Source organism: Aethalodelphis obliquidens, unplaced genomic scaffold (genome assembly GCF_003676395.1).
Source record: "Aethalodelphis obliquidens isolate GAN/ISIS:26980383/991018 unplaced genomic scaffold, ASM367639v1 scaffold1, whole genome shotgun sequence".
NCBI classification, from domain to species: Eukaryota; Metazoa; Chordata; class Mammalia; order Artiodactyla; family Delphinidae; genus Aethalodelphis; species Aethalodelphis obliquidens.
In genome coordinates, this window is record NW_020837945.1 from 86,082,716 (window position 1) to 86,098,531 (window position 15,816).

The 15,816-nt window shown below is 38.4% G+C and overlaps 1 protein-coding gene and 1 long non-coding RNA gene across 5 annotated transcripts in view; one reads left to right on the forward strand and one right to left on the reverse strand.

Annotated features, from left to right (window-relative positions):
• The window catches only part of TTC14 (tetratricopeptide repeat domain 14), a 33,150-nt gene extending 30,238 nt beyond the window's left edge, over positions 1-2,912 (reverse strand). The window contains exons 1-6 of one of the 3 annotated variants that reach the window (XM_027111147.1): positions 2,621-2,733; positions 2,180-2,309; positions 2,019-2,072; positions 1,720-1,919; positions 263-347; positions 35-164 (exon numbers count right to left, since the gene is read on the reverse strand). In XM_027111147.1, coding sequence (XP_026966948.1) covers positions 35-164; positions 263-347; positions 1,720-1,905 — 401 coding nt within the window. In that variant the 5' untranslated portion in view covers positions 1,906-1,919; positions 2,019-2,072; positions 2,180-2,309; positions 2,621-2,733. Of the gene's footprint in view, positions 1-34; positions 165-262; positions 348-1,719; positions 1,920-2,018; positions 2,144-2,179; positions 2,310-2,620 lie in introns of all 3 variants that reach the window. The other 2 variants (XM_027111157.1, XM_027111138.1) reach the window with 2 other exon arrangements.
• A 122-nt stretch (positions 2,913-3,034) lies between these two features.
• The window catches only part of LOC113622716 (uncharacterized), a 367,008-nt gene continuing 354,226 nt past the window's right edge, over positions 3,035-15,816 (forward strand). For both annotated transcript variants that reach the window (XR_003433624.1, XR_003433625.1), the window contains exons 1-2: positions 3,035-3,084; positions 4,499-4,612. This is a non-coding gene — a long non-coding RNA (uncharacterized LOC113622716). The remainder of the gene's footprint in view (positions 3,085-4,498; positions 4,613-15,816) is intronic.

The following is a 15,816-nucleotide window of genomic DNA, read 5'->3' on the forward strand; positions in this document are numbered from 1 at the left end:
CAATTAACTTGTTGAGACAATGTGGATAAATTACCTGTAGTACAAAGGAAGTTCTTCGGAACTAATTACACCTAATTTAATACCAGATAGGTGTGGTGGAAGAGATGAGCTATATAGAGATACAGCAAGCTTTTCATGATATCTGTCAATATCCTTGATTCCAGCTTAAAAAATAAGAAAATTGAGTTGATTAACAAGGCAATGCAAACTAACATAAATATGACAACTGTTACTTTTTTATTAATATGATGAAACTGATCACCTCGAACAATGTCACCAGTTTGGTAATATGATAAAGGATCCCCATGGTTACTGAGAGAAGGCACGTCTCTTAGTGGACATAGAGCCTGCAATGAGAAGTATTGTAAAACACCAGACATTCCATTCTTTGGTGAGAAGTGTCTTCTTTTATTCTAGCTGTTCAGTACAAACAGCTAATAGCTGACAGGAACATTAAGAAAACAACTAGCACCCTAGAGTCTAAATTTAAATAAGGACTTTAATAATTTCTGTGCCTAAACATAATAAAACAAGTTTTCTGGTTCAGGTCAAAAACTAAAATCTCATGAAATTTGCAATTAGTTTTAGAAACCACATATAAGTATGGATGATGAAACAAAAAATTATTTTGTGCTTGTTAAATATAAAACTAAAAGCTTGTCCAGAAAGTAGACCGGCTTCATTGCCCAATCGGGTCTGTCCTAAGCTCTTGGCCGTACATCCTCCGAAAAAAAGTTTTAACCAAGGATTCCCTCATTCCCCTGTCTGTAGGTGGAGGGCGCAGAAACTTAAAAAGGGACAGCCGCGGCAGATACACAAGTCCAAGGAATTTTAGCTAAAGAATCCGCGCCTCTGAGTTCCAAAGAAAATGAAATGTGAATTCTTCAAAGTTTAGGTCTGTTATCCAGTTTGTGATACCTTCTGCTTTGCTTCCCTTTCTACCTGCCTTAACACACAGTAAATATCTAACCTTTTAAATTAAAGTGACATACTATTTCAAATTTAGGTCTATTCACCTTGGGCAAAGCATTTTTTTTTTTTTTTTTTTTTTTTTTTTTTTGCGGTTCGCGGGCCTCTCTTTTTTGTGGCCTCTCCCGTTGCAGAGCACAGGCTCCGGACGCACAGGCAGGCCCAGCCGCTCCGTGGCATGTGGGATCTTCCCGGACCGGGGCACGAACCCGTGTTCCCCGCATCGGCAGGCGGACTATCAACCACTGAGCCACCAGGGAAGCCCAGGGCAAAGCATCTTATAATGTACAAACCACTTAATTTAATTATTGTAAATGCATATTGAATAAATAAGAATTTGTTTCTAAATTATCCACATACAAGTATCTAATACTAAATAATTAAAGACATGTTCAACTAGAAGAAATAACCCCAGTCTACTAATCAATCTCACCATCTCCACTGATATCTCTTTGAGTGTTTAAAAAAGGACCCCACCCCTGCCACCCAAAGGGAGCAAAACCCCCCAAAACTAGAAATGGTGCCGGAAACTGTAAGTAACTCTATTACTGCTGATTATTTTTTAAAAAGAAAAGGTGCTTTATATTTATACTTTTTACTTAATACTTATTTATTTAATTAATTAATTCTCAAAACTATGTCTGTAGGGTACACTTAATTACAACTGGATGCAAAGACATAAGTTTTGCATTGAGATGACATTTTATCCAAAACAGAAACAATCAAATAACTGAAAAGTGAATAACTTACTGTGATTTCTAAGTGGGATATATCTCTCATAATGCCACTGCCTAAACAAATCAACACGATGAAAAACCCAAATTCCCGAATGGAACTAATTCTTCCAATCACTATATCACCACGCTCAATATCTCGAAAAAAGAGCTCTCTCCGGTCCATACTAGGTATCTCCATGAATTGCTCTAAAGGTGGCATGACTGCATAACGCTCTGAAAAAATAATTAACAAAATTACTAACAATAGTTTTGTGTTCATCTGAAGTGCTGTTAAACCAAACCGCAATCAAACGACTTTAAGATTAAACTCACCTTCATCGTCTTCATTAACTTCAGAAGTTGTAGGTGCATCTGATTTCCAGGAAACTGCAAAAAGCAGATCCGCTTTTTTGGAAATGAATTTTTGTATTTCAATGTTTTCAACTTTCTTCTCTTTTCTTAAAAAGAAACAAAATTTATGAAAACTGGTTTACCTGCAAAACCTTTTAGTAAGTCCAAGCTTCTGCTCAGGGCTTTTTCATCGCCCAATCGGGTCCGTCCTAAGCTCTTGGCCGTACATCCTCCGAAAAAAAGTTTTAACCAAGGATTCCCTCATTCGCCGGTCTGTAGGTGGAGGGCGCGGAAACTTAAAAAGAGACAGCCGCGGCAGATACACAAGCCCAAAGGATTTTAGCTAAAGAATCCGCGCCTCTGGTAGTGCAGTACCAGATTTAAAAAGTTCAGCCCGCATCCTGCATTGCCCTCACACCAGGAGTGGGCACCCTCCTCCATCCTGCCCTCGGAACTAGCGCCGCAGTTCTCACGGGCTCACGGCCTCGGCTCTGCTCCTTCAGGACTCAGCCGCCCAACTGCGGTAGTGGAGCCCGCAGCTGCCTCCCCTCCCCCGTCTCGCAGCGGCGCCGCCGTCCCATTACCTGCCCTGTAACTGCTGCTGGGGCGGCGGGCCCCGGGCAGGCTCGACCACCGACCCCAGGAGGCTCCGGAAGTGCGGATTGTCCTGCTGTTCGCTCCTGAGCAGGGAGAGCAATGACGGCCCGTGGAAATTCAGTGACTGCCGCATAAGGTCCCGGTCCATGGCTAGAGACTGACGGGCCCAACGACCGGGCGTTGCCAGCCCCCCGTCCCGTGCCCACTACTTCAGCCCGATGGTCCGGGAGACTGAGGAAGCAGCCAGGAAGCCGCCGGAAGCAGACACCCAGACACTTCCCCACAGGAGCCTCCCGGAAGTGTTCTGGAGTCGCCCCCAGCGGCAGTGCCGCGGAGCTCAGCCTTAGTCTCGCGGAGCTCAGCCTTAGTCTCGCGAAATTGAGCGAGGTTACGGAAGCCGAAAGGATTGGGCCAAGCTTTTCTGGAGCTAAGGGAAGACTGCGGATTTGAGGTAGTGATGTGTGTAGCAAGTTTGCTTTGTAAAATTTCCGAGGTATTAGTACATTGAAATGGCCCGAGCTCTAATCTGTGGTAGATAATAATTCATCCTCTTATTTAGCGAGGCACTTCAAAGTGCGAGTGTTAGGAGGAGAACTCCAAACGGGTTACGAAGTTTCTTCCCTCGAAGTATTCGCTGCATAAGTCACTACCTGCGCCTCAGGCATAATCACGTTAAAACGACTGATCTGGGAGATTTCCTGATAGGCTAAAGGGCAGGAGAAAGGCAGGACACTAACATTTACTAAACTCTGGAGCTGTGTTCTCTAGCCATACCCTGTTCACTATTAGTGCTTTTAGAGTTAAAACCAGAATGGCCTTAATGCCTACATGTACGCATATATACAGTCTTTTTTATTTCTTCAGTTTAAGTGGTTTCTCAAAATTTAGTGCCCATAAGGTTTACTGTATAGTGTGTACACTAAAGTCAATATGCTATACTTAGGGGTAATTACAGTGATTTTTCAGAGGTAATTGTGACAGGCTTCCCCCCCACCACTTTACTTACTGACTTGGGAACCTAACCACTGTACCTCATCGTACTCTTATTTTGGAGATTGAGGAAACAGGCCCAGAGACTCTCAATATATATGCTCAATATCACCAGCTGGCAAAAGGCTAGTTTGAATTTCAACCTACGACGGAATAGATCTTCACTGACAGAGTTGCTGGAGGAAATATTTTTATCATATAGAAGGTCTAACTTTAATATTGAAATAATGTGGCTTTGTTTTATTACAATATATTAAAGTGTGTATTACTTAAGTTGTGTAGTTTAGCCTAGTCCTCTTGAACAAAAATAAATAGCAGTTATTCTGTCACCTTCTGCAGCTTTGCATATTTGGGGAGATTAGTTTGCCTTTCGTTGTCTCCCCACCCAGCCAAAGTATAGTGAATGCCTTCACACTATTTTGGTTTACAATTACAGGTGTATTTGAATTCATTTTCTGCTGGGATAGGTACCTTTGACTTTAAAGCGGACAGGGTATGGGATCTTTGAGGTAGGACTGGAGGGAGTGAGGAGAGAAAGTGAAGAACTAGTTTTGCTTCTTATCTTGGAGAAACCAGTCTCACAGATGGAGCTTCTCAAGGTGGACATAGAAAGAAGACACTTTTATTTTCACTTCTTGATTTAAGTTTTTTGGTTACTGGTTTGACTGTTAAAAGTATTTAAAAAATATTTTCCAAGTAATTTTTCCACATTAAGCAGTACGAGTGATTAAGTGAATATATGGGAGGTAAGAGAGGGCAGGGCATTCAAGACAATCATATCTTTGGTGTCTTCACCCTGGGCCTATTTTTACTGTGATGTCAAATTCCATTTCTAAATAAACATATATGTACATCTTTTAACAAATGCTCTCTAGGCCCTGGAGATATAAAGATAAACAGAACAAAATAAAACAAAAAAACCCTGGTTCTTGGCTGGCACACAGTTCAATGGAGGAGTAGACATAAGAAGAAACAAATATGGCACAGTGGTAAGTACTATTGTTGTGGATACCTGCTATGTGTCTGCTTAGTTCCCCCTTTTTTTTCTGGGAGATGAAGTAGTGGGAACTGATGAAGGTAAGAGAGAAGAGGAGGAGGCAAGTATGTGCACTTCAGGATGAGGGAGCAATAGGATTAGAGGAGTAGAGATATGAAAAAGCAAAATGCTTTCTGGAGACTGCAAGATTGAAATTGAGTTAGGTAGGGATATTTTAGTTACGGACATTTTGGTGGTTTAAGTGTGTCGTTTCAGGTATTTTTCCTATAACGAGGCCACTTGGTTTCATTCATAAGTATGAGGTGCAAGAGGTTTAGATTACAGCTTTGTTACTGTATAAGGTAGCTTTGTTCTATTCAAAGTTCTATTCGAGGGACTTCCCTGGCAGTCCAGTGGTAAGACTCTGAGCTTCCAGTGCAGAGGACACGGGTTTGATCCCTGGTCAGGGAACTAAGATCCTACATGCCTTGTGGCACAGCCAAAAAAAAAAACAAAACTAAACACCCTCTCCCAAAAAAAATCCCAAACTTCTATTCAAAGTCCCCCTAAATTGACTCAAGAAAGAGTGAAGAAGACTAAATGGAAAGTATGGCTAGACCAGCCAAAAATCCATCCTCATTATTAAAGAAATAATTTAAACTACAAGCCCTTGTGATGAGGGCTGGTACATCTTCATTCATTCAGTAATCTTTGTTTCCACCACCTTCTCTTTTCATTTTTTTCTATCACAGACCAAGATATCTCTTTAAGAAAAACATTGCTAGTCTAGTATTTATCCACTTGAGTGTGCTCTAAGATCATTATGTGTATCAGATTTTCTACCCTTTACCAGAAAACCAACTGCCAATTAAACAAAGATTCAGGGATGGGAAACTGTGACCTATCATATAAAGTCATTTTAAGATAGTTGTGTCTCTAACACCTTCTCCATTTTTTAATTACTGGTAAATGTTTTGAGGATATTATTTTAATGTAAATCAGCTCATATATCATTGTCTAGGATTGATTAGCTCAGTCATTTTGAATTACTTTTTCCAAGAGGAAAGATCAATGGTTTTAGTTCCAGTCTGGGCTGGTTAGATTGAACAGACCCATGGGTGAATACTGCACAACTCCAGGGAAGGGTGGTGGTGGTGGTACTGATGCATTTACATCATAATCCATGTACAATACACATGGCACTTGCAGAGATGTGCAGTGCTTGACCATACACAGTGGCCACCTGCATTACTATTCTCAGCCAGCTATTTATCCATGTTTGTTTACAAAAAGGACTTGGAAATAGAATGAGGATATTTAAGAAAAAATCCATCATGATTGTTGAAAAAACAAACCAGTTGAAAGATGTGTAGAATACTGGCATGGAATAGATAGGTCAGTATGCTTACTCTCAGGTACTTTGTCTTGACTGCTTATAAAGATACGTGCACACACACACACACACACACACTTCTTAGATTCTCATTTTGTGGCAGTTTCTCAGAATACTGTGCAAGAGAACATGTCAAGGTTATAACCAAGAAAAATTGACAGCTTAATCAATGCTAAATAAATAGTATTCCTTGTCAATACATTCTGGGTTGGTTTGATACTCATTTTTAATGCATTTGGGTGTTTCTTTGAAAAAGAGTAGTTGATCATCTTTTTATTAATTTTTTTCTTTTTGGCCCCACTGAGCAGCTTGTGGGATTTTAGGTCCCCGACCAGGGACTGAACCCGCGTCCTTGGCAGGGAGAGTGCAGAGTCCTAACCACTGGACCTCCAGGGAATTCCCTGATAATCTTTTATAAAAAAATTTATTTTATTTATTAAACTATAGTTGATTTACAATATTGTGTTAGTTTCAGATGTACAGCTTGAGATTCTTTTCCACTATAGGTTTTTACAACATATTGAATATAGTTCCATGTGCTATACAGTAAATCCTTGTTGTGATCATCTTTTAATTATTAAACAGTAACTCCTTTTCATTTTATTGATGGCAACACCAAAGAAGAATTTCAGAGACTAGAAATGTATTATTGCGTTAGTATATTTCCCTCCTTAATGGAATCCATTGGAAGAGCCAGCCTATCTGGGTAAAGATTCAACTTTGATCCTACTCACTTTAGATATGACATTTTATTATTGGTAGACATAAAGTGGTCAAATTTCCAAATGCAATTAATTGAATGAATTAATTAATTCATCCAGCAAATATTTGTTGAGGGTTAGGCACTCTTTCAAATGTTAGGGATATAATAGTGGAAAAATACACCAAGATTCCTGCCTTCATGGAGCTTACATTCTGGTGGAAAGAGACAGACAATGAGCAATAAACATAATAAGTAAATGTTAGACGGTGTTAAATCCTATAGAAAAAGAAGAAAGTCAGGGTTAGGGGCATTGGAAGTGAAGAGGGTTGGGTGTAGTACTTTTAAATAGAATGGTCAGGGCAGGTCTCATTGAGAAGATGACATCTGAGCAAAGACTTGAAGGGATGAAGGAATTAGTCATTCAGCTTGTTTGGGAGAAAAACGTTCCAGGCAGAGGGAACAGCCAGCACAGAGGTCCTAAGGCAGGTGAGTACTTGGTATATTGGGAACAGCAAGGAAGACAGTGTGGCAGGAACAGGGTGAGAATGGAGGTGCAGGATTTGTAGGCTATTGGAAGAACTGGCTTTTACTCTTTGTGGAATAGGAGTTGTTTCAGGGTTTTAAGCAGAAAGGTATTATGACTTTAATTATAAAAGTTTTGGCTGCCATATAGGCTGGAGTTAACTAAATACCTGTTGCTCTTAATGGAAAGGAAAAAGTTTTATAGAAGGCTATTTTTGATTTCTTGGAAAACATAATTTCTTTTTAAAGTTTACCCATGATTGCATAGAATGAGAATACGAAGTTTTAATGGCTGCAAGAAGATTAAGAGTGTGAGCAACTATTACCACGATGTAGGGAGGGAACAGTTTAGCCCAGGAGTCCTGGTTGTATTTTGGGAGCAGACCATCCAATCTCCCAAGCCTCTCTTGTCACCTTTAAAACTCAGGGGTTGGACACAATGAACTTTCAGATCTAACCTTTAACATTCCCTGTCTGTGATAAAAACAGTCCAAGTGCTAAAACTGCATATCTGTCTTTAAGCCACTATGCTTCTTTTTCTATGAAGAAGGTAGGAAGTTCTTTTCCTATCGTATTGCATTGCTGGTAAGTGTGGGTTCCTACTGTGGATAGTCCCTTTAAATGGATGAGATTCTCTAGTTCCAATTGGTTGTGGATAGAAAAGAGACCAGCCACAGAAGTCACAGACATTGGTTGGTCACTCGCAGGAAACCTGAGTGTGACAGTTCCATGAGGTAGTCATTGCACTGGGGCATCCTGTTTTTCAAGTGCAGAAATTAATTAGACACTGATTTAGAAACCTCATTGATGATGTTTAATGGTGAAATATAAATGTCATGTGCACCAGAAACTCATGGAGTATCAATATATTCTCCCATGAGAAGCCAGCTCTTGTCAGTAGAAGTTTGCTTGTGAGCCTGGAATCAGAGCAAAAGCAGGCTGTTGGGTGATGTTAATGACTAATCCCATCAAACTATGTAGTCTTATGCATTTATTTCCTCTATATGAGTATTTCTGCTAAGGCTGTCTGATACTCTGCTCACCTAGGAACCCCCTCTGTCTCTCCCTCTTTCTCTCTCCCCCACCCTCTTTCTCTTTCCTTCTCTCCCTGTCTTTCTCTCCCTCTCTCTCTCTCTCTTCCTGCCTTATATATATATATATATATATATATATATATATATATATATATATATATACACACACACACACATATTTATAGTTATAGTCTCCATATATATAATATATATTAGTTATATTCTCCATATATGTCATTATATATATGTAATTATAGTTTCTGTTTTTGAAGCAGTTTTCAAAGATTTTTTTTAACCTTTTTTGGAATGGAAGCCCAATGTACAAAACAGGTAACAACAGAACTATCTTTGTTGGAACAATTGACAGGAAGATATTGAGCAATCTATTAACACCTCCCCCATTTCTCCCTGCCCTGCCATGGCTGGAGAGGTACCTTTAAGGAATATCTCAGACTTGTTAGCAGATTACTCCTTCAGGCAGGGTTCAATATCATTGATTATGTTTCAGCTTAAGTTATAATCATATTCTACTCATTGTTCTCTATGTCTATACTGTAGTCTGTCTGAAATTGTATATTTTTCAAATTTTCCAGCCATACACACACTTTCTTTTCTGCTTGTAACCACTTCCACAGGTGGTGATTCTTGTTCATTGTGCTTTGATTCTTCCTGGTTTCACTTTTTGAGAAAGTAATCTGGTTTCCAAGTTCAGGAGTGTTCCATTGCCTTAATAAATTTCACTATGAAACCCTTTATGATCTGGTCTCTGCCTACGTATCCTACCTCATTTTCAATCCTTTCTATCATCATCGGGATTCAACCACATGGATTTTCTGATATTTTCTAAACACTCCCAAGTTTTTCCCAGTTCAGAGCTTTTGTACTTGCTGTTTTTGAAATACTCTTCCCTAACTTTTCTTTATTTTGTTTTTTTAAGTATTCAGGTCTTAGTTTGAAGGAGACCTCTTCTGTCTCACAGCACTCCATTTATTTCCATCATAACAGTTATCATAGTTTATTTTCTTACCGATTATTTGTCTTACCCACTAAAATATAAGTCCATGAGGACAGGGCCATATCTATCTTGTTCATGACTGTGTACTCAATAGCTAGCTCAGTGCCTGGCACATATGAATGAATGACAATATACAAATATTTACATGCAGATATCACACTCAGAGTAAGGGATGAGGCATAGTATGTAATATATGTCACATACATGGCTGAGCAAGGCTAAATTAACCAGGTTGCTGAAGGGGACCTGGAAATAATTTCCAATTCTGGGCCATGGGACCACCTTTTGCCTTGGGAGGTAGTTACGGCAAGCAAAACATGTCATCTGGAAATTATAGCAACAGACAAAAGGTGGTATTCCAAAAAAGTGGTTCATATTATTGGTTCAATATGGAATAAAAGTGTTTTCTGGACGGGTGAAGGGAGCATGGTAACTGGATACTCCAGAAGCAGATGGGTTCATTTTTTAAAAAAACTTCAAAGGAGTTCTTTTCTCCTTTTGCTCAATTATGAGTTACTTGGTGTGATAACTAAAAAAGCAAATGTAATTTTCTTTCTTCCTCCCTTTATATTTTTCTTCTCCCTGGTTTACATTTGGTTATTGTCTTTTATCTTGTATTAATCTTTGTTGATTTCATTGTATCTGTGATTAAGGACTGCCCTCTCTGAGGTGTGACTAGGAATAATCACTCTGCAGTATTCTGTGTATATAGGACAAATATCTGCATGTGTGTTATATTAGTCAGGGTTCTCCAGAGAAACAGAAACAGTAGGATGTGTGTATATATATAGAAAGTGATTTATTTTAAGGAATTGGCTTATGTGATTATGGCGTCTGACAAGTCCAAAATATGCAGGGTGGGCTGGCAGGAGAGCTGATGCTGTAGTTCAAGTCTGAAGGCAGAATTCTCTGCTGGCAGAATTCTCTCTTGCTTGAGGGAGGTCAGTCTACAGTGTTAGTCTGGCCTTCAGCTGATTGGATGAGGCCCACCCACATTATGGAGGGCATTCTGTTTTACTCAAAAATCCACCAACTTAAATGTTAATTTCATCCCAAAGCACCCTCACAGAAATATCCAGAATGTTTGGCTACATATCCAGGCACCATGGCCCAGCCAAATTGACACATAAAATAACTATCACAAATGTGTTGTACTTCAGTGCCACATTTTAAGACAATGATGCTTAATTGGAGTAGTACAACCCCATGATGGCAAAGCAGCTAGAGACCATGTTATGTGAAGAACAGCTGAAGGGATAGGGAATGGTTAGAAACTCAGCATCGAATAAAGAAAAAAGAACGAAGAGAATTGAGGACAGTCTCAGAGACCTCTGGGACAACGTTAAACACACCAACATTCAAATTATAGAGGTCCTAGAAGAAAAAGAGAAAAAGAGAGGGTCTGAGAAAATATTTGAAGAGATTACAGTTGAAAACTTTCCTAACATGGGAAAGGAAATAGTCAATCAAGTCCAGGAAGTGCAGAGAGTCCCATACAGGATAGATCCAAAAGAAACATGCCAAGACACATATTAATCAAACTATCAGAAATTAAATACAAAGAAAAAATGTTAAAAGCAGAAAGGAAAAAGAAACAAATAACATACAATGGAATCCCCATAAGGTTAACAGCTGATCTTTCGGCAGAAACTCTGCAAGCCATAAGTGAGAGGCAGGACATATTTAAAGTAATGAAAGGGAAAAACCTACAACCAAGATTACTCTAGCCAGCAAGGATCTCATTCAGATTCGACAGAGACATTAAAACCTTTACAGATAAGCAAAGGTTAAGAGAATTCAGTACCACCAAACCAGCTTTACAACAAATGCTAAAGGAACTTCTCTAGGCAGGAAACACAAGAGAAGGAAAAGACCTACAATAACAAACACAAAACAATTAAGAAAGTGGTAATAGGAACATACATATTGATAATCACTTTAAATGTAAATGGATTAAATGCTCCAACCAAAACACAGACTGGCTTAATGTATACAAAAACAAGACTCGTATATATGCTGTCTACAAGAGACCACTTCAGACCTAGGGACACATACAGACTGAAAGTGAGGGGATGGGAAAAGATACTCCATGCAAATGGAAATCAAAAGAAAGCTGGAGTAGCAATTCTCATATCAGACAAAATAGACTTTAAAATAAGGACTATTAAAAGAGACAAAGAAGGACACTATATAATGATAAAGGGATCGATCCAAGAAGAAGATATAACAATTGTAAATATTTATGCATCCAAAATAGGAGCACCTCAATACTCAATACATAAGGCAAATGCTAACAGCCATAAAAGGGGAAATCGACAGTAACATAATCATAGTAGGGAACTGTAACACCCCACATTCATGGATGGACAGATCATCCAAAATGAAAATAAGGAAACACAAGCACATTAAACATGATGGACTTAATTGATATTTATGGGACGTTGCATCCAAAAACAATAGAATACACTTTTTTCTCAAGTACTCATGGCACATTCTCTAGGATAGATCATATCTTGGGTCACAAATCAAGCCTTGGTAAATTTAAGAAAATCGTAATCGTATCAAGTATCTTTTCCGACCACAATGCTATGAGACTAGATATCAATTACAGGAAAAAAACTGTAAAAAATACAAACACATGGAGGCTAAAGAATTCTTACGCTACTAAATAACCAGGAGATCACTGAAGAAATCAAAGAGAAAATCAAAAAAATAAATAGAAACAAATGCAATGAAAACACTATGACCCAAAACCTATGGGATGCAGCAAATGCAGTTCTAAGAGGGGAGTTTAGAGCAAAACAATCCTGCCTCAAAAAACAAGAAAAATCTCAAATAAACAACCTAACTTTGCACCTAAAGCAATTAGAGAAAGAAGAACAAAAAAAACCAAAGTTAGCAGAAGGAAAGAAATCATAAAGAGCAGATCAGAAATAAATGAAAAGAAATGAAGGAAACAATAGCAAAGGTCAATAGAACTAAAAGCTGGTTCTTTGAGAAGGTAAATAAAATTGATAAACTACTACCCAGACTCATCAAGCAAAAAAGGGAGAAGACTCAAATCAACAGAATTAGAAATGAAAACAGAGAAGTAATAACTGACCCTGCAGAAATACAAAGAATCATGAGGGATTACTACAAGCAACTATATGCCAATAAAATGGACAACCTGGAAGAAGTGGACAAATTCTTAGAAAAGCACAACCTTCTCAGACTGAACCAGGAAGAACTGGAAAATATAAACAGACCAATCACAAGCACTGAAATTGAAACTGTGATTAAAACTCTTCCAACAACAAAAAAAAGCCCAGGGCCAGATGGCTTTACAGGTGAATTCCATCAAACATTTAGAGAAGAGCTAACACCTATCCTTCTCAAACTCTCCCAAAATATAGCAGAGGGAGGAACACTCCCAAACTCATTCTATGGGGCCAGCATCACGCTGATACTAAAACCAGACAAAGATGTCACAAAGAAAGAAAACTACAGGCCAGTATCTCTGATGAACATAGATGCAAAAATCCACAACAAAATACTAGCAAGCAGAATCCAACAGCACATTAAAAGGATCATACACCATGAACAAATGGAGTTTATTCCAGGAATGCAAGGATTCTTCAATATACGCAAATCAATGTGCTACAGCGTATTAACAAACTTAAGGGGAAAAACCATATGATCATCTCGATAGATGCAGAAAAATTTTTCGACAAAATTCAACACCCATTGATAAAAGCCCTCCAGAAAGTAGGCATAGAGGTAACTTACCTGAACATAATAAAGGCCATATATGACAAACCCACAGCCTACATCATTCTCAATGGTGAAAAACAAACCATTTCCTCTATGATCAGGAACAAGACAAGGTTGCCCACTCTCACCAATGTTATTCAACATAGTTTTGGGAGTTTTAGCCACAGCAATCACAGAAGAAAAAGAAATAAAAGGAATCCAAATTTGAAAAGAAGAAGTAAAGCTGTCACTGTTTGCAGATGACATGATACTATACAGAGAGAATCCTAAAGATGCTACCAGAAAACTACTACAGCTAATCAATGAATTTGGTAAAGTAGCAGGATACAAAATTAATGCACAGGAATCTCTTGCATACCTATATACTAATGATGAAAAACCTGAAAGAGAAATCAAGGAAACACTCCCATTTACCATTGGAACATGAGAATAAAATAAGTAGGAATAAACCTACCAAAGGAGACCAAAGACCTGCATGCAGAAAACCCTAAGACACTGATGCAAGAAATTAAAGATGATACAAACAGATGCAGAGATATACCATGTTCTTGGATTGGAAGAATCAAGATTGTGAAAATGCCTATACTACCCAAAGCAATCTCCGATTCAGTGCAGTCCCTATCAAACTACCAATGGCATTTTTCACAGAACTAGAACAAAAAATTGCACAATTTGTTTGGAAACACAAAAGAACCCAAATAGCCAAAGCAATCTTGAGAAAGAAAAACGGAGCTGGAGGAATCAGGCTCCTTGACTTTAGACTATACTACAAAGCTTCACTAATCAAGACTGTATGGTCCTGGCACAAAAACAGAAATATAGATCGATGGAACAGGATAGAAAGCCCAGAGACAAACGCACGCAGATATGGTCACCTTATTTTTGATAAAGGAAGCAAGAGTATACAGTGGAGAAAAGACAGCTTCTTCAATAAGTGGTGCTGGGAAAACTGGACAGCTACATGTTAAAGAATGAAATTAGAAAACTCCCTAACACCATAACCAAAAATAAACTCAAAATGGATTAAAGATCTGAATGTAAGGCCAGATATTTTAAAAACTCTTGGAGGAAAACATAGAACACTCTATGATATTAATCACAGCAAGATTCTTTTTGACCCACCTCCTAGACAAATGGAAATAAAACCAAAAATAAACAAATGGGACCTAATGAAACTTAAATACTTTTGCACAGCAAAGGAAACCATAAACAAGACCAAAAGACAACCCTCAGAATGGGAGAAAATATTTGCAAACGAAGCAACTGACAAAGGATTAATCTCCAAAATATACAGGCAGCTCATGTAGCTCAATATCAGAAAAACAAACAACCCAATCCAAAAATGGGCAGAAGATCTAAATAGACATTTCTCCAAAGAAGATATACAGGTTGCCAACAACCACATGAAAGGATGCTCAACATCACTAATCATTAGAGAAATGCAAATCAAAACTACAATGAGGTATCACCGCACACCAGTCAGAGTGGCCATCATCCAAAAATCTACAAACAATAAATGGAGAGGGTGTGGATAAAAGGGAACCCTCTTTCACTGTTGGTGGGAATGTAAATTGATGCAGCCACTATGGAGAATAGTACGGAGGTTCCTTAAAAAACTAAAAATAGAACTACCATACAACCCAGCAATCCCACTCTTGGGCATATATCCTGAGAAAACCATAATTCAGAAAGGGTTTTGTACCACAATATTCATTGCAGCACTATTTACAATAGCCAGGACATGGAAGCAACCTATGTGTCCATCGACAGATGAATGGATAAAGAAGATGTGGTACATATATACAATGGAATATTACTCAGCCATAAAAAGGAACAAAATTGAGTTATTTGCAGTGAGGTGGACCGACCTAGTCTGTCATACAGAGTGAAGTAAATCAAAAAGAAAAAACAAATACCATATGCTAACACATATATATGGAATCTAAAAAAAAAAAAAAAGAGGTTCTGATGAACCTAGTGGCAGAATAGGAATAAAGATGCAGACGTAGAGAATGGACTTGAGGACATGGTGATGGGGAAGGGTGAGCTGGGACGAAGTGAGAGAGTAGCATTGACATATATACACTACCAAACGTAAGGTAGATAGCTAGTGGGAAGCAGCCGCATAGCACAGGGAGATCAGTTCGGTGCTTTGTGACCACCTAGAGGGGTGGGATAGGGAGCGTGGGAGGGAGATGCAAGAGAGAGGGGATATGGGCATATATTTATACATATAGCTGATTCAGTTTGTTGTACAGCAGAAACACAACATTATAAAGCAATTATACTCCCAATAAATATGTTAAAATAAACACAGAAATTCTGCATCGTTCAAACTACTGGGTTCCACACTTGTCCATACCCAGTGTCTTTCTGAGTTGAATCATTATGTCTTACTTAGATCAGAGTTATAGTATGAATTGTAGACATTTCACTATCCTTTGGCTTGAAATTGCTTTAATTTCAGTTAAGGGCCTTTATCTACAAAACATCTAAGCTAGTAATGCTTTTATTTTACTATTTCTAATATCTAGAACATACAGAGATTTCTTATCCAGCCTGGTGATTTCTGCAAAATAACTTCCATGTTGAGCATTGAGTAAAAAATTTTCTGCCTTTTGCATGAATCATTGACCCCAGGTGACTTGGTTTTTAAGCTATAAAACATCTCTCCTAATTGTAACAAGCTAAGGATTTACTGTTAACTGTCTCATGCCCATTTCTGTGGCCATATTTCAACCCCTTCCCCAGCAATAATAAACAAAACCAAGCATCATCCTGTTAGGAAAGTTTTTTG